Below are 27,428 nucleotides of genomic sequence, written 5' to 3'. Positions count from 1 at the left end.
TTTCCTGATATATGACCTCCGGCAAGGGAAACAAAAGAAAAAATTAGATGGGACTACATCAAAATAAAAAGTTTTTGGATTGCAAAGGAAATCATCAACAAGATGAAAGGGAAACAAATTGTATGGGAGAACATATTGCCAATGATGCACTAATTTCCAAAATATATAAAGAACTTACACAACTCAACACCAGGAAAACAAACAATCTAATTTAAAAATGGGCAAAGGATCAGAATAGACACTTCTCCAAAAAGGACACACAAATGGCCTATAGATAAAATGTTCAAGGACACTAATTATCAGAGAAATGCAAATTAAAACCACAATGAGCCCTGGCTGGTTTTGCTCAGTGATTAGAGTGTTGGACTGTGAGCTGAAGGGTCACAGGTTTGATTCCTGGTCAAGGGAACATACCTCAGTTGCAGGCTCCATCCTCAGCTATGGTTAGAGCGTGTGCAGAAGGCAACCAATTGATGGGTCTCTCTCACATTGATGTTTCTTGCTCTCTCTCTCTCTTCCCCTCCCCCCCGCTCCTTCATTCTCTCTAAAAATCAATGGAAAGATAACCTCGGATAAGAATTTAAAAAACAACACACATAATGAGGTATCACCTCAAGCTTGTCAGTATGGCTATCATCAATAAATTAACAAACAACAAATGCTGCTGAGGATGTGGGGAAGGAGAACTCTCATGCACTATTGATGAGAATGCAGATTGGTGCAGCCACTATGGAAAACAATATGGAGAGACCTAAAAAACCAGAAATGGAACTGCCTTATGACTTAGCAATTTCACTTATGGGAATATATCCCAAAAACCCAAAACCCTAATTCAAAAGACTACATGTACCCCATGTTCATTGCAGTGTTATTTTCAATAGTCAAGTTTGGAAGCAGCCCAAGTGCCCATCAGTAGATGAGTGGATAAAAACGCTGTGGTATAGTTACACAATGGATTGCTACTCAGCCTTTAAAAAAAAAAAAAGAATGAAATCTTACCTTCTGGGACAGTATGGAAGGACCCAGAGCCTAATTAAGAAATGGAAAAATAAAAAGTGATGTAGCAATCCCTATGCATAGAGCTGAAAACCAACGGGCAGTCTGTGGAGAGAAGTTGTTCTAGTGGGAGACCTGTTAAGGGGAAGAGACACCTGTTAAGGGGAAGAGAAGGGTGTGAGCTCTGGCAATGCTAGAGTTTTGAGAAAGTTGGGAGAGGGCTTTGATTTCCATTCGAAACCTTCTGTTAAGTGTCCACTCTGTTCAGGTCTGAGGTTTTTTGCTGAAAGCAAAAGTAGAAATGCTACTTTCCTACATTGAGAAGCAGATACAAAAATGCAATTTCATCATAACAGAGAGTTGTAATAATAGACTTCCCAGTCTGCCCTGAGAGCATCTAAGGGAGGGGATGGGGCTCCTGCACTGCATCTTGAGGAGGAGAACCAGACTGTCGGCCAAGAAGGGCTGTGGGCAGGTGGGGGCAGAATTTCAGTCCAAGGAGACACATGAGCAGATAAAGCCTAGAGGCATCCAACCTAGATCTACAGGGAACGCTAACAAGTTAGATTTGAAAAAACCTATGGATCACGGTGAGATCTTAGAGACAGGACCTAAAAGAAGTAAGATCTCATCACTGAGGGCCTTACCAGCCCTCTAAGGGAGGCTGGATTTTAGGTGGGTAACTACCAGCCAGGAAGGATGGACACGTAATAGTGTCAATAAAGAGCCCTATGGAGAGGTGGGTGTGGACGGGAGCCCAGGCCTATCTATAGCCCAGGCCTGTTCAGAGTGCTTTGTGCTGCACCACGCAGGCCAGGCTGCTGGACCCTGACGGCTGCTGGGAGCAGGAAAGCACCGAGGAGTTTCAGGCAGCAGGGTCATGGTCAGATCCATAGTTTTGGAAGCTGTTCTGGCTATAGAGTGGAACAAGAGTGTAGGGGAGATGGAGGTGAGACAGGAGGAAGTATGGGGCTAGTTACACTGGAGGCACAGAGCCTATTGGGGGCCTATTGTCAGGGATGGTGAAAGAGAGAATCAGGACAACATTAAACTGAATATTTTAGGCCATTATTTGGAGATGATGAGAAGGAAGAAGTCAGGCCTCTTCCTTTTAAAAAAAAAAAAAAATTGAATTTATTGGGTTGACATTGGTTCACAAAACCATACAGGTTTCAAATGTACAACTCAATAAAACGTTATCTGCACACTGCATCATGTGCCTATCACCCCAAGCAAAGTCTCTCTCCATCCCCACTCCCCCCACTTTTGTCCACCTCCACCTAGCCCCCCAGCCCTTTCCCTCTGGCTATCACCACACTGTTGTCTATGTCTGTGTGTTACTTATGAAGGTGAAGGCGTTAGCCAAAAAACATGCATCCACAGACCCCTCTTGTACATAGATGTTTCCAGTGCCCTAAGTGGCCAAGTTGGCCAACAAAGGATTTTTAGTTTTGCTATGAGTTTTGGGAAAATCAGCTTCAATATACAATATCCACCAGCAGCAAAAAGTTTGGAATAGAAAATGTAAATGAAGTTCCTGAATGTCTCCATCATTCTTTTGTCACTGTTCTACCCATATGTTTCATATCCATATCCTTGAAATAGGCCCAGTAGGCCAAGGGCAGGGGAGATGAACAGACAGCTCTCAGTTCAGTTTTGTCTGATGATTCCTTTGATTGGATTCAGGTGACTGCATTTTTGGCGGGACTAACACGCAGGTGGGGCAATGCCCTTGCCAGTACCTTCAGGAGGCCCTTGGTGTCAATGTGCCCCATTCCTCATGGTGGTAATTTTATCACTTGTTGAAGTTTCTCACTGGCCAAGTGATGGTGTTTCTTTTCAATTAATAAGTATTTTTTAGGAAGGCACTTGTTGGGAGAACACATCATGTGTTCCATTAACCGCTCACCTACTGTTTTTACCATTCTTCAACAAATGTCTAACTCTATAGTTCCTTATAAATGTATTAGTTGGCATTCCATTATAAGGAAGAGTTATTCCTCCCCATATTTATTGTGTTATCTGTTTATTACTTTGTTTCAGGCTGGCTATTGATCCTTATTTTATTCAGTGGCTTGCTGTCACATTTATTACATTGTGTATTGCATATTTATTCTGTTGTTCACTTTATTTTACTAGAAAGGAAAGGCCCCTTCAAGTTGGCTTCTGTGCCTTTTGCAGTAGCTCATCATTTTTTAATCAGCTGTGATCATCACTTCCTGCTGCGGCAATCTGCTCCAAATGTATCTTCTCTGCTGCCAGCCCCAGCCCCGAAATCAGCCACTACCCCAAAGAGCCCAGGCTCCTTTTGTTGGAGAAATTGCATTCAGAAACCAAAATATGATGACTAGATCTCCTCACTGCTACTTGGGACAGGTGGGGGTGTCATTGTATCTAAGCCCTCTCAGCAGACTGAGCTGGGAATATACATAAACATATCTATATAATAGCGTGCTTTTACATGCGCATATATTTTTATATGATAGATAGATAGATAGATCAAAACTGATACCCTCAATTTCAGTTTAATCAGTGAACATTCTTTGAGAGAACAAGAAAAAAAACTCATATCACAATAGGGTGATAAGATGATTACAAGAGGGAAAGGGGGTTTAGGCATGTAGCAGAAGGTAAAGGGAGAATACCGTATTTTCCAGCATATAAGACAACCCCCTAATTTTACAGTTAAAACATAGGTTTAGGCCTATATTCGCTGTATAAGACTACCCTCCACTTCCGAGGCAACACCAGTTCTTTTTTTAATAGACCACCTCTCTGACTCTGGCCAATCTGAGCAGGCTTTTTACTAGAACACAGTGTAGCTTCGGGTACAGAACATGTATAATTTGAATGCATAAAAAGCCTGCTTGGATTGGCTGAGTTAGAGAGGCAGTCTATTAAAAAAAGAACTGGTGTTGCCTCAGAAGTGGGGGATAGTCTTATACAGCGAATATAGGCCTAAACCTATGTTTTAACTGTAAAATTAGGGGGTCGTCTTATATGCCAGAAAATACTGTAAATGGTGATGGAAAGAAACTTGACTTTGAATGGTGAACACACAATACATTATACAGATGGTGGGTTTTAGAATTATACTAGAACCCTATATACATTTATTAACTAATATCACCCCAATAAATTCAATAAAAGTTGAATTTTGATAAATAAAAAAATGTACAATATTAGCTTCAGGTGTACAACACAGTGAGTAGATATTTATATTCCTTATGGAGTAATTACCACAATGAATCTAGTAACCATTTGACACCATATATAGTTATTATGATATCATTTACTATATTGCCTCTGATGTACTTTACATCCCTAAGACTATTTTTATCTGGTATTTTGTACTTCCTAATCTCAGTATTATGGGCCATAGGAACTGGATTGCATTCATTCTGGAAAATGCAAGACACTGGTATTGTATTTTATTTCCCTTTGAGTTAACTTTGTTTTCCCCCCATCTGTAGAAATTTTATTTTTAAGCTCTTAATCAGATTAGTAGCTTCTAAAAATGCCTCCTTCCTCGGGAAATGTAAACTCATTTTGGGACTATTGTACCAGATACTACTAGGAGGCAAAAAAAAAAAAAAAAAAAAAAAAGTACTTCCAAGTGATGTATTAACTCCCATATTTTCAAACTTTTTTTCATTTTTAGTTGAGCAATTTCCTGGGAACCCAACCTGCAAAAGAGGAAGAGGGGAAGCTGTTTGGGTCACAGAAGTGCCCCTCTTAAAGTGACACATGACACTGCCAGCTGAGCATACTCTCTGTGATGGCCCCTAAAAAGCAAATGGAGAACAACTGTTTAGACCAGACCCACCAAAAGCAAGTGGTGCTTTCCCCATTTTCAGGCACACAGAGGAGGATAGATCTATATGGCTATGACTGAAGCCACCTCAAATGTGCTGCGGTTAGAAACATATATTTGTTGGGAAATCGTGTCCCTGTTGTTACTTGCCTGATTAATGGAGAGGTGGTTAACAAAGAATAACTGAATTCCCAGCTTTTAGGAATTAGAATAAAGAGTGCAGTACATCTTCCTATGATAATGCAGGGTGCTAGTTTAGAGGGGTGATTATTTTTTCAATAATTCTTTATTGTGAAAAGTATTACATATATACCTCCTTTTTCCCATTGACCTCCGCCAGCCCACCCCCGTCCCCATCCCAAGCCTTCAGCACCCTATTGTCTGTGTCCATGGGCTATGCATATCCTATATAATAAAGATGTAATATGCAAATGGTTGTTTTGCCCTGAAGCGTAATGACCAGATCACTCATCAGCAGAAGGGTGGGGCAGCGAGCTACTGAGTAGGAGGATGACTGTTGAGTGTTTCTGAGGAAAATCTCCTTTGGGCTATCTCAGTGCAGGGAAGAAGGGGGCTGGGCTGCAAAGCACGTGCTCCCAGCATTACATACTTGAAAGAGGCTGCAGCAAGGGCTGAGGTCTGGCTTCATGCTATGCTTTGCTCCTGGTCCTGGCCGACTGATTCCAAAATTGTGAACTCAAATGCCTTGGCCCTCACTGAGTATTGGGAAGGGAGTGACAGCCACTGGGATTGTTTCTAGGAGGACCTCTACCGTGTGGTAAGGAATAAATAAGGATGGCTGCAGGCCTTAGACCGTCCCTGCAGCCTTGTTGCTCACTGGCTCGCACCCTCTGCTTGCCCCAAACCCAAGATACCCTCTCACCCCTCGCTTGACCTCCCCTCTCCCTCCCACCTTTTCTATACAGCTTTCCCTAGGAGTCCCCAAATCCACACCACTTTTGGAAAAACGGTGGGGCTCTTTCCAGCTCCTTGTCCTGTTGTCTACCTGGCCTGTTCAGGTACAACATACTCAACAAACGAGCTCTTTAAAAAGGCCCCAAAGAGACAGTTTCAGTCTTGCAGTAGAGGGTTTTGTGCCTTAATTTGCTTCCATCACATCTGTGTAAGAAATAGTCTCTATTGACAAGAAAATTACTATCTAGTTGGAGAAACTAAATTTTATTCTTGGAATAATTTAATAGTAATTTAGGGTAATATGTGTTCAGAAACTAAAATATGATTTCTTTGCATTTCATAGATTGAACCCCCAGATCTCTATGCCTCTTTGCATCTGCAAGCCATACGCATGACACAGAGAGGGTCCCTAGGAGACATCTGTGGTGTTTATTGATCTAATTTTGGGTAAAGGAGAGGCAAGTGGGCTTCAAGGTGCTGGGGAAAGCTGGGATGATTTCACCTACTCTTCCAAAGCTAGGCTGCCAAATAGAACCCCTAAGTGGATACCCGGGGATTTTTGGAGCCCACCCTAATGGTACAGGTGAAGGAAGATAATCCCAGTGTTAGCTTTGTAAGAAACCCAGGGCTCTCCCGGCTGGCGTGGCTCAGTGAATGAGCATCAACCTATGATTCGGGAGATCACAGTTCAATTCCCAATCAGGGCACATGCCCAGGTTGTGGACTCAATCCCCAGTAGAGAGCATGATTCCTCTCTGAAATCAATAAAAATATTTAAACAAAAAAGAAAAAAAGAAACCCGGGGCTCAAAACCTAGACATTAGCCTTGCCAACAGGGCTCACTAGGAGTTATTTCCTTCAGTAGAAGCTCTGCTAGGTGTTGACCTGTCTGGGATATCAAAGATGCTTCCCCACACGTATCTACTCTGACGCAGACAAAGATACCATGTTGCATACTGGCTACCAAGACCATAAGACATCAAGTATGCAGCTGACAAACACAGGCAGGTTGACAGATACACCTGCCTGCATGCGGGCCATGGTTTATCCTTGGTTCTGTTCATCAGCCGCCCTGAGTAAGGCAGCCTTGAGCCAGATGGGTCATCATTCTTTCCCTCCCTCCTTGCCATCTCACCTGAATGGCTGGTTTGGGTGTGCATCCTGGAATACACAGGAAAGGTGTTGTAGGTGGGGGAGGAGAGGAGCTGTGGTGGGGCAGAAGGGCTGAAGACGGTGCATTCATGGGCAGTGATAACCTTAAGGAGCCCAGGGTATTCTGAACAAACTGGGGAGCTTTGCTGTGTCAGTCAGTGCTATCATTGTTGGCTGAGGGCACACATTAATTCTTCACTCACTTGGCAGGTACATTAGGTGCCTACTGTGGGCCAGGTGTTATTGTAGGCACTTAGGATATAGCTACAAACAAAACATGCAGAGACTTCTGCCCTCCTAGCGCTTAGAGGAAGGGTCTCAGACAGTAAATAAGCCAGCAACCCCTGGGGATCAAAGGGATGCATCAGGCAGGTATGAGGGTAGCGGTGGGAGATAGCAGTGACAGTCTGGCAGGGTATTCTGGAAAGCTCTGAGGAGAAATGGCATTTGGGTAAAGCCCTGAATATGGTGAGAAGACTAGTCACGTGTATACCTGAAGAACAGTGTTTCCGGGTGAGGAACAGCAAGTGCAAGGGCCCTGGGGCAGGAGCAGGTGCCGGCCTGTTGGAGGAACAGCAGAGCGCTCCCTGGGTGGGAGAGAATGAGGCAAGAGTTAATAGGGACCAGACCCCATGAGACAGGGCTGTCTAGCAGAATTTTCTGAGATGATGGAAATGCTGGGATTCTGTGCTATCCACTGTGAGAGGCACCAACAGCCTCTGGCTACTGAGCACTGGAATATGGTAATGTGGCTGGGGAACTAACTGTCAGGTGTATTTGATCTGAGATCATTTCAGTGTATGGAGCTTCATGTGGCTGTGGCTGCTGCACCAGTCCGCACAGACATGGGTGTCCTGGGCAGCTCGGAGGCCCTGAGCTCAATCCTCAGTCAGACAGGTCCAAGGGGCCAGGGGTCATGGGTGACCCGTGTCTCAGCGCACGCCCTTAGGTGGTGCTGGTTCCTTCGGATCCTACTCTGACGGCGGCTCATTGAGTGTCAGGCCCATGCCATGCGATTTCTCCAGGCTGAGTCTCAGGGAAACATACTCCACTGAGTTCTTGGCGAGGACAGAGGGATGGTGGAGGCCTCTACACTGGGAGCACCTCTGTTTTTTATAATTCTCATTGCCAAATGCATATTACCTATTTTAGTAAAACAAACAAAACAAGAAAACCCAGGAATGCAAAAAGAAAGAAAGAAGTTAAGGACATGTCCTCTATGCAGAAGCATCTAACTCCAGGCACCCTGGAGGAACTATGATACATTCACTTTCTGCCCTGGTTTTTCACTCCATTTATTATAAGCACCTTCCCTGGGCAACCAATAATCAGCCATGCCACCAGTTTTAGTTGTCTCACCATATTCAGGGCTTTAGCCAAATGCCACTTCTCAGAGCTTTCCAGGACACCCTGCCAGACTGTCCCTGCTGTCTCCCACCGCTACCCTCGTACCTGCCTGGTGTGTAGAATTCTGTTATAATTTTACTGTTTTTAAACAGTGCTGCCAGGAACACTCTAGAAGGAACACCCCTGCATGCTTGTCCTTGTGTTTTTTAAACAGTGCTTCTGCAACCTGAGCCTCCACAGGAAGGCTGCCTCCTGGACTCTGCATCCCGGCCTAGCCGAGGCCACCCCTGCACCAGCCTGCTCGCTGGTCCTCTGCTCTCTCCCTCAAGCCGAGCAGTAGGTGCGCCCCAGAATTAGCAAGCAGAGAAGGCCAGGGGGCAGTGGGAGAGCAGCATGTGGCCCAGAGGGAGGCATTGTGGGGATGAGTGAGGCCTGAGGGAGACTAAGTCACACAGCTGAGCACAGCTTCCCATCCTTGAAAGGCACCCTGCTGCCCTTGCTCGCAGAGCTGGGAGAATGGGACACATCGGGACTTAAAATACCCCAGGCAAGAAAACCCCAAGCTGACTAAAAGCCATTCCACTGAGTGGAGGCAACAAAAATGGGATATAGAATGAGCAGATGGTAGGGGGAACGGCCAGATCAGCAGGTCACCAAGTCACCGGCTGAGGATCCCAGCGGCTCCTTCATTTCTCTACCTTTTTGTAGCATTTGCCTCCTGCAGAGGGTTAGCTCAAAAGGGAGGACTTTCACCTTCATTAGAATACTTTCAATCTGCGTTGCAGCAATTCCAATCTGACGACCCATGAGGAGGAATTTTAGTAACAGCTGCTGTGGGTGATGATGTATGGGTGTTGGTAGTTATGCATATTTTCTCCGCTTGGTGTATTGCTGTGTACATAACCTCCTGCACGCGCCCTCGCTTCCTCTCCTTGCTGTTTGGTGGCACGAAGCCCACAGCCACTTACAACCTACTAATGGAAGAAAGCTGGGCTGTTCCGTCTACCCTGTAATTTGTCTGAATCTATTTTAAAATCTATTTTAGTCAAGATTGACTAATTGTTCTGGTGCCATGTAGCAACAACTCGGTAATTTGTAGTGTGCTTCCTTATGCTTCTGAATAAAAATCTGTGAGGATTTTGGGGGAGTGCCCTGGAGTCTGATTCTTTGCTTCCTGGGTGTAGCAGTGTCATTCTAAGCAGTTTCCAAAGGCGGAAGTTGGTGCTGCCGGCTGCCTGTGTGGCCTGGGCCAGCAGTTCACGCACCCTGGCCATTTGATTGAGAAAACTCTCCATGGGACACTGCCACCACTGGCCTCCATGTCACCACCATGAAACAGGCCAGTCAAGAAGTTAAGTCATGTCCAACCAATCGGTTGGCTCAATGATTGAGTGTTGACCTATGGACCAGGTCACAGTGTGATTCCCAGTCAAGGGCACATGCCCACATTGTGGGCTTGCTCCCCAGTGTGGGGCATGCAGGAGGCAGCCGACCAATGATTTTCTCTCATCATTGATGTTTCTATCTCTCTCTCTCTCTCTCTCTCTCTATCTCCCTCTCCCTTCCTCTCTGAAATCAATAAGATATATATTTTTTTTTAAAGTAAGTAAAGTCATCTGAATCCTTGGGTCATAGGAGACACCTTATCTTGGACGAGAAGAGACTGAGGTAAAGTAGAGTTGATTTATAGCCATGTTTTTGGTTGGTGTCCAAACACAGCATAATTTGGACTGAGCAGCCATCGACTGGGTGGCTCTGTGATTGGGAAAGATTTCCATTTCTCGGAGGCCAGCTCTGTCCTTTGTAAAATAGAAGTGACAATACAGACAGGAGCACCTATTTCCAGAGTTGCTATTAGAATCCAGCCAACTCGGGTATATAAAACTCTTCCCGAACTAAAAACCAAAAAAACAAAAATCATGTGTTTTTGTGGGTTTTTTTTTTTTTTTTTTTAAACACACACAAAAAAGGAACAATCAGAAACACTAAACAGATATCCATAGACAGAGTTGCTGTACATGTGTGAGGACACCAGGAACCGCACCTGGATCTGTCAGCATGAAGTTCATGAACTCAGAGACTGGCTGAGGGTTAGAGGAGGCTGTCCTTTCAGTCCTGCCCCTCACCCTCGCTCAGAGGCTCTGTGGATTCACTCAGCCTGGGCTGTCACTGTAGGCTCTGCCCTCCCCCCAGAAAGTGCAGCTCAGCCTTTCCAGCACAGCTCAGCGCTCCAGGTCCCTTGTTTCCAGACGAGGGTCTGGAGACCCTGAGGTTGATATGGCTGCGGAGAGGAAGGCCTATGAAGACACCCAGACTCTGCCCGGCAACACTGCACAGCCTCCATTCTGCACAGCCTTCATTCTGCACAGCCTCCATTCAAATAAGATGTTAACTTCCAAGGGGCTGGCACCTGTGCATCTCCACTTCATACCATTGTAATAACCTGGTTATTGTTTAACAGGAAAGGAGTGAAAGAGGAAACCAGATAGTAGAGGCTTGCTACTTACCCAGCTTTGCCAAAAAGCTGCATTTAACACCCTCCAGGTCTATTCCCCGCTGATCCATGGGGGAAGGGACTAGACAATGGCAGGTTCGATGCATGCCCAATAAGGTCTGAGTGATGGGGGAAGCCAATTGCTCATCAATCAGACCTGGGAACAGGTAATTGGCCAGAATGGGCATGGTCACTGCAAGCACACAAAACCTGAATGTTTCAACTTCTAAACAAAGAAGTGAGCTCTCTTGGCTCCCATGCCCACATGGCGCACGGCCTTGGTGGGCCCCACAAAAGGACTAATAGACTCGAACCTGGCCTGAATTTGAACCACTCCCTGCTGCAACATGGGATGGAAACTCGACACTGGCCCTCTTTCTGGCTCTACGGAACTCCAGCTGCCCCTCTTCCTGGACTGGCTCGGGGGGAAATGGGACATTGGAACCTGAGAGAGGCAGCTCTGCACCAGTGAAATCTTCTGCCACCTCATCCTCCCATAGGGGCTTCTGAAAATTCCTAATTCAGCCACGCCCCAGAATCCCACAAAGAGTGGAGGGTCCCCACTCGTGTACCCCTCTGCCAGCATACCCATGAGGCAGCCCTCATCCACCATGAATTATGCATCCCTGAAGGCTGCTCAGTTCCCGTCTCTGACAGACATAAAGGGAGTAATTTTCATTTCCCTCTATTGTTGGGGAGACCATCTGGGAGGTGATGCTGCAGAGTAAAAGGATGTAAATTCCAGACACAGCTCGGGGGGAAGGGAGGGTGGAGAAAGGGGGGGGGGGTGGTCATATGCTGTGTGATCCCAGACTCAGCAGTGCCTGTGACTCACCTGAGAAGGGGCAGTAACCCCTGGCAGGAAGGGGCTGGTCCTCAAAGCCACTGCCCTGCAGGGCTGGAGGGACAGCTGCTGTGTAGACTGTGTGTCACCCACTTCCATCACAGGGCCCTCCAGACAAGGTCCTTGTTTGTGGTTTGGGTGAGCCCATCAGACTTGGCCTGTTTTCTCAACAAGACAAGAGAAGTCCTAGCAGGAAGCTTCTACCGTTTCACCAAAGCACCGCTGCTGTCTGCACACTGATTAGAGGCTCTGGTGGGCATTTCACATGCATTTTAATTAACAAAATAGGAAAGGACATCATCGTCATCACCTGTGGGCTTCCTCGGTGTCTGTCTGCGTAGGAAGGCAGGGGAGACACGAGGGGGCACTGCTGGGTGGTGCTGGTGGCCATGGCACCCACACAGGTGTTAGGCACCCTGAGTGTTTGGTACCTTAGGTGATCTCCTGCCTCTGAAGCCACCTCAGGCCAGCATGCACTGCGGTGGTCCTGCATGTCTCCAGCTTGCACCAGGAGGGCACGTGCTGAACAACCTCGTACAGCTGACAGAAGCTGGAGTAAAACGTGGCTCTATCTCTATAAAATCATCCCGGAGGGTGGCCCCAGTTTGGGATGAACCGGAATGAGTGTGCCATATGCTGATGAGGAGAGAACATGTGTCATGGGGGCCCAGCAAGTGGGATAACTAATTGGAACAAAAGCATCCTCTAGCTGGGCACGTCGCAGTGGAAGCACACTGACAGGATTATTCCCAGTAAGGACCGACCCAAAGCAGATCTGCCTCAGGATGGCCTGTAGTGAGTGCGTTCTTGACTTTGTGTAGGAAAAATCTCACATCAGCAGTGCAGATGGGTGTGAGAGTACATTTACTAATGCTGCGGACAGGGGAACAAAGGAAGGAATGAGGGTAGAAGAAGCAGCAGGGGAGAGCCTAGGTGGGGCTCCATAGGGCTTTGGCTCTTTAGAAATGTTACAGGAAAGAGCTGAGCCAAGGCAGGGCTGTTGAGCTCACTGGGAAGTCAGAGAAAGGTAGAGTGGGGGGCCTTGGAGACAGACTCGGGGTGAGCCCAAGTCAGGCTTCAGCTGCCCACTGCTCCCTGGTTACAAGTCTCATAGGGACCGTAGTTCAGGAAGAAAATCAAATGTTGGTGCCCAAGAAGGGGCATAGGCGCCACACTGATTCTTGGTCCTGAGGGCTTTTTATCCCCGCTCCCCCCACTTTTTTTTTCCGCAGGTGAGAATCTGAGGGGAGGGTTTCAGCAGAATATTCACCAGCTTTCCAGGTGCATTTTTAATATGCTGATGTGTCAGAATGAGTATATTGGGGGAATTTTGGATTATTCTTTGGTCCGTTTTACTGTTGTACTTTTACCTTAAGTCCGTCTGGCTTTAATGGGGTTTTTGTTATTTGTTCCCCAGCTTCGTCTGTCCTAGGGTTCAGCTGGCACAAATGGCATTAATTGGGTCTTTGCTCGCTATTTTCCCAGGCCAGGGTGATGGAGCTCTGTATTCGCTGGTTAGGGAGGAGAGGTATCAGTCATTACTCTCAAGTGTCCTTGGTTGGGGAAGGGAAGGTCTTGTGATTCACAAGCTGCCCACACTGCTTGGCCTTGTTTAACTTTCTTGTCTCAGTTTCCCCATTCCACATGCCCAGGGATTTCCCTGGTTTCTTGCCATCCTGCCACAACATGACTGCCTTTTTGTGTCCTTGAGCTCCGCTCCAGTGTGCCCTCTGCAGGGAGGTTTGATCAGAGTTGGAATTGTCCAAACTGCTTTTTAAATATTCCTCTGTCTCAGCCCAGGCCAGTGTGGCTCTGTTGGTTGAGCATAGTCCCTGCACCAGGAGGTTGCTGGTTTGATTCCAAGTCAGGGCACATGCCCAGGTTGCAGGCTTGATCCCCACTAGGGGGTATGTAGGAGGCAGCTATCCATGTTGCACTCTCATATCGATGTTTCTCTCTCTCTCAATAAGCTAGTCTTAAAAAATCCTATATAATAAAGAGCTTATATGCAAATTGACCCTCACACCATAATGCCATCACAAGATGGCTGTTCCACTCAGTCCCTCCCTTGGCACCACCCCTGATCAGCCTCTCAGGGTGGGATGGTTAGCCAACCTCCCCCGCCCCCAGCCCCTCACTCAGGCTGGTCACACCCCCACACTTTCCCAGGGCTGGGGGTACCCCAGGCAGGCTGCAGGCATGGCATTGGTCACAGGCAAAGGTCCTGGCTGTCCCTGGCCTAGAGAGTCCAGTAAACCTCAGCAGTGACCAAAGACCAAGACCGAGTGGTAAGGTCCCTGCCGGCGCTTATGGCTCAAAGTGCCAGGAGGAGGTGGAGTGTCTTGAACCTGCAACCCTGGCATCTGCACACCAAGCCTTGGGGCACACCATGCCAGTGGGGCCTGTGGGTGAAAGGGGGAGGGCAGGGAGCTGGGAGGGACTCCATAGAGTCTTCAGGAGCAGCCCGCCTGCCCAGGTTGCTGTGACCCACGCACTCAGGCTTGGTCAAAGCCCCTGGTCAGCTCTGCCGGTTGCCTTCCAGGTGCGGCTAGCCCTGAGCTGGCGGGCGCTAAGCTCAGAGAAGCAGCTGTCACTTGGCTCAGTTAAATAAGAGAAATCAAAAAGCCAAGAGTAAATACCCTCCCAGCCTCTTCCTACGCCCCCCGGGTGTGGAGGGCTGGGGCTGGGGGTAATGGAAAATGGCTGCTGCTTTGCATTTTATAATGAAAAGATTCCTACCACGTAGAGAGGAGAGCTGATTCGTTTTCAGCAACACCTGGCGTGTTCCCTGCCCCAGCCCTGAAGCCTGACAGCACCTAGCAAAGCTGTGTATGCACAGCCATGTTGGCCTGGCTCCTGGAATGTTGGGAGCAAATTTGAGCTGCATTAATTAAAAAAAAAAAAAAAAAAGGTAAAGATTGAAAAACACCTCTTTGTATGCAAATGGCACTATAAAATGCAGATTCATCTGATTTTGTCTTCTGTGTTGATTTTGAAGCAGCGTGCAAATAGGTTCATGGGAAAAGCAGAAAAGAAAAAAAAGGGGGGGGAGGAGAGGATTCTGCCATCCATAGCACTGAACCTTGTTTTTTGTTTTGATTTTTGTTGTTATATTCCTTCTGTTCTTCAAGTCAGTATATGCCGTTTAAACCACTTTATGGCATTAGGTAATGAGCTAATGCTTTCCTGTATTAAGAGCAAGCAGCAGTGCCTTTGATATGAGTCACATACATTTAATCCATTCAAATGGGGCATACTGAGTGGAGAGAATAGTATGTGTCATTACATAAAGAACTCAACATTGTGATGCTATCTGGCTGAAGATCTTATTTATTTTGCAATTTAGAGAATGTAGACAAATCAGGCATTGAAAATGAATGTGCATGCTTAAACGCATGACTTTATTTTTATCTGTAATGACCAAACGACCAGGCACCAGGAGGTGCATTAATGGGTCCCACAGAGCTGCAGATCTGGGGTCTCACAGTGTGGCAGGTCTGGGTGAGGCCGCATGGATGGGGCTAGCCACCTGCCACCCCCCTGCTCCGATGCCTGGACATGAGGCTGTGTCCCCCACCCAGCAGGGCTTGACAGGGGTGGGGCCGGCTAGACACTTCTATTACGGAGAAAGGGCAAATAGCAATATTAAAATATTTCCTCTAATGAATTCCCTTTTAATGTGCATGAATTTTGTGCACCAGGCCAGTAGTGAATAAATAAAATAAAATAAAATAAAATAAATAAATAAATAAATAGATAGATAGAAATCCCCCTGTGTCAGAATTAAGAGTGGAATCCACAGAATGTGTCCTTCAGAGAATATCCAGTTCTATCTTCCGTAGAGTAGATCTTTACACCCACTGCCCAGCCCTCGTCCCAAAAATCTGTGAGTAGGGTTTTGTCATCTATGGAACGACCCAAAACCTTGTGCCTGGAATTCTTCTCCTTTTGTTCTTGTTAAGAGTTCCCTCAGTTAGGCACTTCCTTTTGAGGGGAAGTGCTTGCAGGCAATAACAACAGTGACCTTCTCTGGGGCCAGGTTCAGAGGGCATCACAGAGTGGTTTCTTTATTAACCCTCTTCTCCTGCTTCATCCCCCCTTTCTCTCTTGCAGAGCAACTACTCCAGTGACACAGAGAGCGAGGACAACTTTCTCATGATGCCTCCCCGGGACCACCTGGGTCTCAGCGTCTTCTCCATGCTCTGCTGCTTCTGGCCTTTGGGCATTGCAGCCTTCTACCTGTCCCACGAGGTAAGGCCACACACACCCAGCACACCCAGCAGTAAAGAGGAGAGTCAGCAAAGACATTCTACTCATGCCACCAGAGGACTCTTTACTTTATGGCTGGAGAACATGCCTGGGTAAGTCGGGGTGCCACAGGGAGCTCATGGGTCAGGGCAACCTCACCTCAGGAGTTGTCCTGGGACTGCCCCCATGGCTCCCCAAGGTAAGGCAGGCAGTCTCCGGGAAAGGGCTGAATACCGGAAACAAGTGTCTGCTGGGGAAAGCAGATAAGTTGGGTAGTTTGTCCTTCACGTGGGCACTTGGGCTTCAGCAGTGGCATTGACCAGTGCTGGAGAGCACTGTGCCTAAGGTGAGGACATCTAACCAACTGATAATGGACTCAAAGGGGGTGTGTTTTCTTTGTGAAAGGGCCATTCGATAAAATAGGTTCTTGTTGCACCGCAGCCTGTGTGTACTCACCCTCAGTCAATGTTCTGCCAGCGGAAATGGTGTATGTTGGTGGGTGGCCAGTGAGAGGGCTTTGGAAGGGCTCGGTGTCTAGCCCTCTCTCATGGCAGAACATCCTCCTTGCTATGCCTTCAGGAAACCCAGGCTCTGGAAGATTTCCTCCAGCAAATGAAAAGCATTCTTTCCAAAATAACCTATCTTCCCATTTTTATTAATCTAAGGAAGACCTTTATATTTGCCCATTGAAGCACCAGGTTCCAGCAACACCACCATCCCAGCCCAGCAGAGAAGAAGGCAGCTGCAGGGCTGGCCGGGGAGAGCGTGGCGCTGCTCTCCTGACTCCTGGGACGTCCGTCAGCCCTGGGCTTCCCTCTCCAGCTGCGAGGTTCTGGGACTGAGGCAGCAAACACTGACTCTGAGAGGTCGTTTGTTTGAAATACTCATTTCTCTTGGCTTAAAAACCCATTCCTTGGCCAAGCCCCGCAGCGGCCTCTCACTGCTTCTTGCTGGTTTCAGTGTTGATTTGGCTTTTGTTTGGCTTGTGACAGGAGTCCCATTATGCTCTTTATTTTACCCCTGGACCCCTGCTTTCCTGACACCCCTCAGGGGAGAGCGGTGAGCTGACAGGTGGTGGTACTCCTGAAGGCATGCACCTCTTAGCAGGGTTACTGGGAGACCCTTCAGGGTAGGGGCGAAGGAGCTGAGGGACAATGTGGGGCCCTGCTCTGGGCTGCCCTGTGGTCCTGGTTCCAGAGGGTAATGGGTGGCGAGGGTGATGGGAAAGTCCTGCACGGCTGAGGTGGGGCTGAGCAGTTGATCTATGTCCATCGATGGCCTGGAGGGTTGACCTGACCATCGCTTGTGTGAGTCTGTCCAAGAATGCCACAGGCCCCCCTTCTTTGGAGGCACACACATTGACTGCAAAGCAAGACTGCCAGGCTTGGGAGGGGCCTGGGAGGCTCTGGGTGAAGCAAGGCCCAGGTGTGCAGATTCCAAGGAGAGAATGTAGGTCCTGTGTATGCTGAGGACCAGGACGTAGTCTGGGCCCTGGAGAAAGGCTTATGGACAGACATGCTTCGTGTGCAGAACCTGCTGAAAGAAGACCTCAGAGGAGGAGAGCTTACCCACGTTGTGTACACTGCACCCAACCTGGGTTACAGTGCTGCAGAGACAAGAGCATCTTCACTACGACAGGGAAGGTCAGGATGGAGCCATGAGAAATAAATGGCATCTCACACATTGTGGGACTTCTGGCTTTTCCGATGAACTGAGTCTCTCCTGCATCCCAGTCCTAACATGTGTGAGGTTAAACGGAGCAGGCACTCCCAGCCTCCTGGGGAAAGCGACCTGGCCCCCAGCAGGAGGTGCTGTCCACAGCAGAGCTCTGGTTGCCCATTTTTAGCAGAGGATTGACTTCTTACCTTGGATTCTACTAGGACAGTTACCACCTGTTCCAGGAGATGGAAGTGGACATGCATAAATGCATCTGGGAGGGTGTCCTGGGTAATGGGAGGGCACAGGAAAGGTTGCCTGTGAGGCCGGACAGAGGCTGTCCCTTGTCTTGGCTGCTCCCCGTGTCCCGGTGAAGCCTGTCTCAGAGCAGGGCAGGTTGTGCATAGGGTCTTTGTCTAAAAGAGTGCACTTCTAACACCAAGACCACAATTCCAGAGACGAGCATGTAGAGTCTCTTTCTCAGAAAGTAATTTTATTCTTCACATTGTAGAAACCTCTTCGACTTGGGTCTGACCAGTCATGACATTTTATACCTTTGTTGATAAAGAGGATTCTGATTATTTGTTCAACAGTGAGCGTGAAATGCCGTTTCCTTGGAGGCTTCTGGTCACATTTCTCCGAGGGGAAGGCGGGGGTCTGGGAGTCGAGGGCTTGCTTTCACTGTGGGGATAAGAAGAGGTCCCAGGCTTTCAGTCCTTTTCATTGTGCTCTGAGGATGGATTTCCCTTTAGTGGGAGCAAAGCAGAGCAGAAGTCTCTGGAGGTAAGTGCCCTCTACGGGGTCTGTATCCAGATTTGTCCACCTGGGAACGGCCAGGCTGACCAGGCCCCTGCAGCTCTCTCCATCACCGTCCACACTGTGTGGTTTTGGGTTCGGCTGCAGACCCGGGGAATCCCCCCACACACACACACACACACAGGCTTCAGCACAGCCACGAGGCTGTGGGCGTGCTGTTTGTGCTCCTCCAGCCTGTCTGCAGGCACACAGTCTTCCGCAGGCATTCGAGGGGAGCACGCAGCTGCCCCAGGGAGAGTGTGCACCTGCAATGAACAGCCACTCTGAGCGTCCTGACACCACATTAATCAGCGCTTTCTCGGGCAAGGCGTCTGGGAGTTCTGGAGAGAGGAGGGCACCGGAGAGAGGAGCACCCAGAGCCATCTCTACAGTGGCCTTTGTGATTGCTACCACTGCCTCCTGCTGCCCAGAGGTGCTGGTGGCTGGGGTGGTGACGTCAGAATAGAGCAAACGGAATACTGATGAAGCCAAAGCTCCCCAAGTCCCAACGCCACTTACAAGGAAATCTTTGACACTGGTGTGACGGCAGTTTTTCCTCATTTATCACAGATCCTAGTTCACTGTCTCACTGACAGTTAGACGGCGTTTGCACTTTGTTAAATAACCACTCAGTGAGGTCGAGGGAACATGCAGAGCCATTTTAGAAAAGCCAACCCAGCATCTCAGTGGTTGGATGACAGGAGGCAGTGCTGAGACAAATACACAGACTCCCGGGACTCACAAAGCCCAGGGTGGTGTTTGTTCGGTCCTATTTCACCTGGGCCCAGATCGGTAGGCAACTTCTTCTCGCCTCAGTTTCTTCATCCCTAAAGTGCTGTTAAAATTACCTAAGGCTTGGAGCTCACCAGGTGTTCAGGAACTGAAGTTAGAGAGGAAGTCCCCACAGGTACCAGGGAAAGCAGGGGGTGCTGAGCACGCTGTCCTGCAAATCTAAACTGTCGGTCCATGTGTGGGGCCCTGGATGAAGAGACTCCTAGGAAAAGACGACTTAGGGTCTTTTCTCCAACAGACTTTATCATTGACAAGCACAATGAAAGTGCTTGTAAAGTGGGAAACATGTTGATCCACTAAGTGTTGGTCCCATGTTAAATACTTTGTACCTGCCACTCGAGGTGTGGGCCTGGCCAACAGCATCAGCATCCCTCGCACAGTTAGACATGCACCTGTCTGGCCCCACCACAGGTCTGTTCCATCAGAGCCTCTGGGGTGGGTCCAGGAACCCGCATTTGAACAGGCCCTCCCGCTGGTCCTGATGCTGCTTCAGTTTAAGTTGCTGGTACCTTTGCATGATCTCATAGCAAGCCTGCGATGTGGCACTGCCATAGCATCCCTCTGTGGCCTTGGAACCAAGGTTCAGGGAGGGGAAGGTGACCTAAGGCCTGAGCTGGCTGGCCAGGGGCTGGGGCTGCCAGGCTGCCTGGCTCAGCGCCATCCCTGGAAAAGGCAGTGCTCAGGCCTGACTGTGGTGAAGGAATCAGCATGGAGGCCTGTGGGGGAGGGGGCGTAGCATTTGTCTCAGACATCATTGTACGCCAACCATGTTAACCGATTCAGCTCCCAGTGCACGCAAGCTTCCTAACCCACTTTATGAAGAGGGAAGTGCTATGTGCAATTTTGGTAGGAGATCTAGGAATGGATGCTTCTGAATGATGCGCAGGATAGAACTGAATCCATAATTTGCTGAGCAACTTTAGTGAATTAATTCATATACACACTGATTTAATCTTTGCAATGAGTCTGAAAGGTGGGAAATTATGATTCCCATTTTATGGATGAAGAAGCTGGTTTCAAGGGATTAAATAATTTATAAAAATCAGAGAGGTAGATGCAAATAGAGATATTTCTATACCTTAAAAATGACATTTTCTGCCATAAAACTTTGACCTTCTTATCTGTTTGGAAACAAAAATAGAAGCCAGTACTGGCTTCTAAATCCAGCCCCCCTCTCTGCCTGGAGCGTGGTGCAGTGAGGAAGAGAAGCCCGTTCTAAACAGGGCTCCCTACTCACTCCCACAGGCAGGTGCCCACTGGAGACCCTCCCCCCGTGAGGCCGTGGGTCTGGAACTGGGCAGGGTGCAGGCCAGACGGTTACATGCAGGTGGCTTCAACATTTGAGCATTTTATTCCATAAAACATTTCTTTCCTTTGCTAACTGCAACATTATAACAGTTATTAAATGAGGAAAGGGTATTAAAAATCAGATTATGAATCTTATGAATGGCACCAACAAAGGGAATTGAATAAGTTAGGGAAGAAGGAATCTCTTTAAAACCTAGAAGAATGAGAGTCCAACCCGGAACTGCATCCTTGAAATCCATTCATTCATCCAGCATTGACTTAGCGTCTGCTCTGCATCGGGCCCTGTTCTGAGCACAGGGATATGGCAGTGAATGAAACAGGACACCCGCTCCACAGAGCTGACATTCTAGTGCTGAGAGGCAGGGAACAAACAAGAGTAAGTCATAGAGGGCCTAACAGTGATAAGTTATAAAAATGGATATGGGGTATGCATTTTTTAAAATGGTGATCATGGGATGGCTTTCTTAGAGATAGCATTTCACCATAAAACTACAGGATGAGCCATGCGGATCTCTTGAGGAGGAGCTTCTCAGGCAGAGGGACAGCCAGTGCAAAAGCTCTGAGGTAGGAACATGCCAGTGTGTTTGAGAATGATGTGGGGCCCTTTGGGTGTGGAAATAGGGAGTGGGGCAAGAGAAGTGACAAGACTGGGGTGTTTGAGAGCAGACCCCACAAGGCCGTTTAGGCTGTAATGTTGACTTGGGCCTTTTCTTTGGGGTGAGATGTCATGGGGTATTTGCTCAGGGGACAGACACCATCAGCTCTCTCAGGGTAGCCTGTGGAGAGCAAGGTGGAAAGCGCCCCCATGCCGGAGGCTGTGTGACCATCCAGAAGAGGCAGCGGTGGTCTGGACTGCGGTCCCTGCTGGGGATTTAGTGAACCGTGGGGGACAGATGGACTGCGGAAGGATAGCCATGAGATCTCTGTTATGGGTGAAAACGGAGGAAAGAACAGGATGACTAGAAGATGGAGTCTCCTCTGGCCAGGGCATAGGTGCCGAAGGAGCAGGTGGAGCTGGGCTTTGATCCATTTCCTCTGGAAGATTCGAAATGTCTGTGAGCGTACCAGTAGAGGCACCCACAGCAGCTGGGTGTGAACATTTTGGAGGTTCAAGAAAGAAATCTAGGCTGAGGATAGGCATATAAGACCAGGTCTGAGCATTAGGCTCTCAGCAATGAGGCCAATGGCAACACTGACCAGCACAGTCTCGGGGGGCTGGAAGTGAAAGCCCAATGGTGTGGACTTAAGAGAGATCAGGAGGAACAGATCAGGCAACACCATGCCTGATGCTAGGAACTAGAACGGGGCACTGGGTAAGGTACAAAAGAGGGATTTCTGGGTGCTGGCTACCCACTTGCCACCATACTCATAAGTGAACTAGTTTCTACTGCCTGAACTTGACTCTTATGATTTGTGCATTTTCCTGTAGGTATGTTATACTTTTGAACATTTTTTTAAAAAACATTATGGGAAATGACCACTTTGTTATGGTACATCAAATTATCTTTTTTTTTTTAAGAATTCTGTTGTAAACAGAGAGAATTGGGTCATCACTAACAGGAAAAGTGATGTCAAGAGCATTTCGTTAAGTGGAGAAATGGTTGCATATTTTAATGCTTATGAACATAATCCAACAAAGAGGGAAAATTGATGTTGTCAAGGGGGGCTGGCGAAAGAGATTTTGGGGAGATGTTCTTGAGCAGATGGGGGAGTGAGAGGTGGAGCTCGTGAGTTCATGCAGAGTGGCAGGAGGTGGGTGAGAGCTGCCAGGAAGCTGGGCTGGAGGAGCAGGTGTTGAAATCTGGGGAGAAAGGGAGAGTGACGAGGCTGCACCAGGGGCCCAGAGAGAGCATGGCAGGACTGTGGACTCTGGTAGAGGTGCAGGGCCTTGGCAGCCTGGTCCTCACCAGGGGCTCCTTGGCCACATTTTTGAGTGCATGTGCAGCTAGAACGAGAGCCAGGAAGGAATGCACCAGGGCTGGCCACCTGCCTGAGGAAGACCACAAGCACAAGATGCAGGAACTCTGCCGTGTGGGAAAAGGACCGGTTATGATGCCGGCCATGACATCAAAGCAAAGAGGGAAGAGAGAAGGTGAGGGCAATGGGGTGCTGATAAGCCTCCTATGCACCAAGCATTTGCTGCTCCAGGCATGGTGCTGGCCATGGGTACACACCTCCCCACACTTACACTGCAGCAGGCCTGAGGGCAGTGTTCCTGACAGTCCAGGTCACATTCCCGGGGGTAGAGCCTAGATCCCCACGCCCCAGCATCATTGACCTCTTATGGGTTGGTGCTCAATGAATTAAGTACTTGGTGACGGATTCTACCCAAATAGTGTTAAAGGAAACCATAGGCCTCACTTAGACTTACAAATCCCCAAATAGAGAAGAAACATATTAAGTCCAGAGTCATTTCCCTTTTTTCTCAGTGAGATAAGAACCTTGACCACAGCTCCCACGGACCTGTCTATCCTTCCCCCATCTGACTCCATCAAGACTATATACTAGTAAATCATGGAGGAGAAAGGCAATCCTGATTAATGATATAAACTAACACTACCATTTCTCCTGAATTTGACTTTGTCCAGCAGAGCAGGTATATAAGTCAAGATCGTTGCAGGCTATGTCTTTCCCTCTTTCAATAAGCAGTTCTGCAAATTCTGTGAAGGTGGAGGGGAACAATTATGGGGTTTGGGGTGTGAAACCTGTCACTCAGGTAAGCCCTGGAAGAGCGCACGAGAGACACCACTGCTGTTCCAGAGGGAAGTAAATGTTTGCCACCTGAATCTTTACTCCAATCGCTTATGGCTGGCTCCTAGGATTCTTCTCCGAGTTTTCAGTCCATTTCTCAGAAAGAGCCCCAACTTCTATAATCACTGTCAAGACATGTGCCTCTCAAGGAGAGTGAGGGCCTGGTTTCTGTTAGCCTGCCAAAGAAAGATGTTTGCTGAATTTCTTCTTCATAGTTGTTTCTTGTGCCACAAAAATAAACAAACCATAAAGGTCATGAGGATTTAGAAGATTTCCTCCATATTTCAGTTTCTATTATCAAAAAAAACATGAATTGAGTACTTGATTTGCCCTTGGAAGAATGAGAGGTTGGTAAAATGATTGGAAAATAGAAAACCGGGAACTATTGGGGACTTCTGTTCATTGCAACTGCAGTAAGTCAGACAGAGGTCGTGTGTGTGTGTGTGTGTGTGTGTGTGTGTGTGTGTGTGTGTGTAATTTGTCCAAAGCTCTTCAAAGAGATGATTAAATATGCCATTTTCTCCATGCCATTTGCTATTGACACTCCCCACACATGTGTTTTACCTACCTGTCATTTCTGGTTTTGGCAATGCCTGCCCTTTCCCCTCAGTCAGAATGGTTCAGCAGCCCACCTTCTGGATGGGTGACAGTCCACCTTCTGGATGGGTGACTTTCTGGGTCCTCGCCCTGCCCTCCAGCCCCACTCAGGAGACTCAGTGGCCATCAGCAGGACATCTTATTTACATGTTTTGTCTCTATGCAAACCGCACGGTTTCACTTGTTGCCCACAAGTGTTGCAGCCTGTGCAGGGTGCAAAGGGACGCCAGCCCTTGTTGCCGAGTTGCAGAGAGCTTCAAGGTACCACAGAGGGGTACATGCAGTGTCTCAGGTGTGCTGAAGGCAATGGGATCATTTCCTCCATGGGGGGTCAGGAGAAAGATTGCCCCTGAATTTCTTCCTCCGTCCTTTCTCACCGTAGCCTACCACCCAAGGCCTTCTCACAGCCTTCTTCCAGAATGCACTTGGAGCCTTGCTTCCCGGCAGACAGATGATGGATGCCATGGCCACTGTGCGTCTGTCTGCACATAAACGTGCAGGTTGGGGAAAGAAATCATGTGTGCAGTAGGGATTATGGCTCTGTGTTATGGGCCGCATGTGCTTCTCCTTGTTCCTGTCCTAATATTTCAGGACATAGTTTACCTCTTTAGGGACTGTCTCATTCCATTTTATGTCTGTTTCAGAAAGAGCTGCAGTTATTACAGAGTGTAGGGTTTTTTCCATGGTATCGATTTTGGCTTATTCTCCATAGGATGTGGACACAGAGTGACTGAGGGAGGGCTGGCCCATCAGGGCTGGACGCAGGCCCCTGCTTCTCCTAGGGGCCCTGAGAGACACCAAACCCCACACCTGGGTGGCCTGTGAGCACTAAGCAGAAATGCCTGCCATCCTCCTGGCCTTGCCCCGGGCTCCCTAAGACTCAGACCATGATTCTGTCTCATCATTAATGTTTCTGCCCCTTTCCCTCTCCCTTCCTCTCTGAAATCAATATATATATTTAAAAAGAAAATTTAGCATGTAGACTCATTCTGCTCTGGACCGCACCTGACAGGGAAACTAAACCAGGTGATATAACAAGCTGACATTCAGCATTTTTTCAAAATTCAAACTGTGTCAGCTACACTGGACACCGCATTGGAGAGGGCAGTCCTTCCTGAGACAATCCTGTTTGGACTGCTGAGATCCACAGTGTCCTGCTGGGCAAGGGCAGTGCCCCCACCTCAGGCCTCTGGCAAACAGTACTGCAGGGGGTCGGGTGAAGCCCCTTCATGCCTCTGTGGAACTAGAATCTTGCTATGAATATTAACTAGGCTATGTACCAATCCTTTGCATGCTCCTAATTATCACAGCAGGCCCGTTAAGTATGGTACTAAATTATCACCATTTTGCACATGAAAAAGGCTTATGGACCCTGTTCAGATCAGCGTCTGTGCTATGTTTAAATCCTTTAAATACACCCAGAGCTACTTTTTCAGAACAAGGGTTATGGTCCATTTTATTTCTTCCTCACAAGGACTACTGAAGGAGAGTCAGGCTCTATAAACCCAGCAAGTGGGGAAGCTGGAGGACAGCAAAGCTGTTACACTTCTGCAGAATCACCCGCAGGTTAACTGCACACAGCACGCCCACGGTGGGCAGGGTTGAAAGGGAACAGGGGGATGGGATTCTGAGGGAATCTCTCTGTGGATATTGAATGTTTGGCTCTTAGAGATTCTAGTTCAATTTATTCATGGTCACATTTTTTTTTTTCAGTTCAATGCTACTTGGTTTTGAATTACTACTTTCCCATGGAAAAATTAATTGTTTTCAGTTATTACCCATTTCTCCTTCGAACAAAGACAATTTTGTGGCTTCAAAAATTATCCCATGGCATCCAACTGTTTTTTGGGAAAAGTAGTTAAATATTTCTTCTTATGTCTTCATTTGAAAAAATGTTGAGCACTTCGGGTATGCTGTTGTATATTTCTTAAGTTTAAAAAAAAAAGAAAAAGGGGCTGAAAGAAAATCACCCCAAATATTGGTGTTCTTCTCTTTCCCACATGTGTTTTTGTGTGTATTTGCTTATTTGTTTGAACACCATTAATGTGAAGATGATTTTCAAACCTATCATAGTTTGAAAATTTGTATTGCTTGACAAATTATTTTAGAGCATGAAGCCAAGTAACCATTATCCAAGATATGAAATAGAATATCCCCAGGATCCCAAATTCCACCCTTCCTGATCACAACCCATGTCCCCACCATTACATACTGTAATGGCTTCTATAGGACTTACTTCTTTTCATATCTTTATTGTTTTACCCCCTAAATTTGCATTCCTAAGCCTTAATTTTTTAAAAAATATTTTCTTACTGCACTTATAGAACTGTGTTGAATGTAAGTGACATCCTTGTCTTGGGTCTCTAAGGGTCTCTTGGGTCTGTAAGTCCAACTTTCATTATTAAGTAGGATCTTTAGTACCTTTTTTAATTTTATTATGAATGAATGTCAAATTTATCAAAAGCTTTTTGCAAATGAAAATAATTATGAGTATTTACCTTTAATCTATAAATCTTTCTATAATCATCTTTAATGTGGTAAATTGCATTGACTCCTTTGAAAATGTGAAACTGACCTTGCATTTATAGACTCTGGTCATAATTTTTATATGTTGTTGAATTTGTGTGCCTCTGTGTTCCTTGAGATTTTTACATCTGTATTCATGGGAGAGATTGGTCTGTATTACTCTTTCTGGTAATTTCTTCCTTAAGTTTGTAGCCGTATTATCTCCCTGTGAAGACTTTCCTTTTGTTTTATGCTTTGTCACAGTTTTATGAATGTGAGATTATTTATTTGTTGACTTTTTGGTAGCACTCACTGGTTGAATATATCTAGGCCTGGAGCTTTTTTGCAGGAAATTTTAAATTACTGATTTAATTTGCTTAATATTGATGAGTCTAATTAGCTTTTACTTTGGCAAGCTGTATTTTTTCCATAATTTTATCAATCTTTTCAAAGTATGAATTTGGGCCTTACTTATTTCTTTTTTGGATATAAATAAAAGGATTTATAGATAGACAAACAGACAGGCAGCTATATATATGAATAGATAAATATATCTACCTCCAAAAACACAATGTTGTGATTGTTTTACTATACTGTCAATATTTACTTGTGTATACTCACATATTCCGCTTACTATGTTCCTAGTCTTTCCTAAATCTTTGACCTTGTACTTTCATAATTTCCCTTTGTCTAAAGAACATTCTTTAGAATTTCCTTTAGAACGGATCTGCTGGTGGCAATTCTCTCTGTTTTGTGTCATTGGAAATGTCTTTTCATTACTTTTAGTCTTACAGGTGTTTTCACTAGGCATAGGATTCTGACTGACACTTTCTTCTTCAGTTGTATTGAAACTTCTGATAAACTTATTCACTGAGTTATAATTTTTTTCAAAATTTATCGGTTCTATAACTTGTCTCTTTTTCTGATTTGCTGTAACATTTTTTAACATTTCCAATTACCTGCCAAGATATTCGAACTTGTTTTTGTTTGTTTTCTTAAGTAGAGTAAGCAGAGTTATGTGATAGGCTGTGCCTGATGATTACAACCTCTGGAATCCCTGTGAGTCTGAGTTTTCTTTTACTTTCTTTTTCTTATTGTCACTTATGGTATATTTTCTTAGATTTTTCTTCATTGCAGGCTGGTAATTATTTTTTTTAAAGAATTCATGGTAATATTTTGAGGATTAGAATGATGCTACCTTCCTTCAAATAGGG

At 46.8% G+C, this 27,428-nt stretch overlaps 1 protein-coding gene across 13 annotated transcripts in view; it reads left to right on the top strand.

Annotated features, from left to right (window-relative positions):
* Nucleotides 1-27,428, top strand: part of SYNDIG1 (synapse differentiation inducing 1) — a 129,386-nt gene that overhangs the window by 66,865 nt on the left and 35,093 nt on the right. For 10 of the 13 annotated variants that reach the window (XM_084887113.1, XM_084887120.1, XM_084887125.1 and 7 more), the window contains one exon: nucleotides 15,676-15,923. In XM_084887113.1, the coding sequence (XP_084743239.1) occupies nucleotides 15,676-15,923 (248 nt within the window). The remainder of the gene's footprint in view (nucleotides 1-15,675; nucleotides 15,924-27,428) is intronic. The other 3 variants (XM_084887115.1, XM_084887116.1, XM_084887117.1) reach the window with 1 other exon arrangement.

This window comes from Pipistrellus hanaki, assembly GCF_964339955.1.
Source record: "Pipistrellus hanaki genome assembly, chromosome: 6".
Lineage (NCBI taxonomy): Eukaryota > Metazoa > Chordata > Mammalia > Chiroptera > Vespertilionidae > Pipistrellus > Pipistrellus hanaki.
This window is presented reverse-complemented; position numbering and strand designations above follow the sequence as displayed.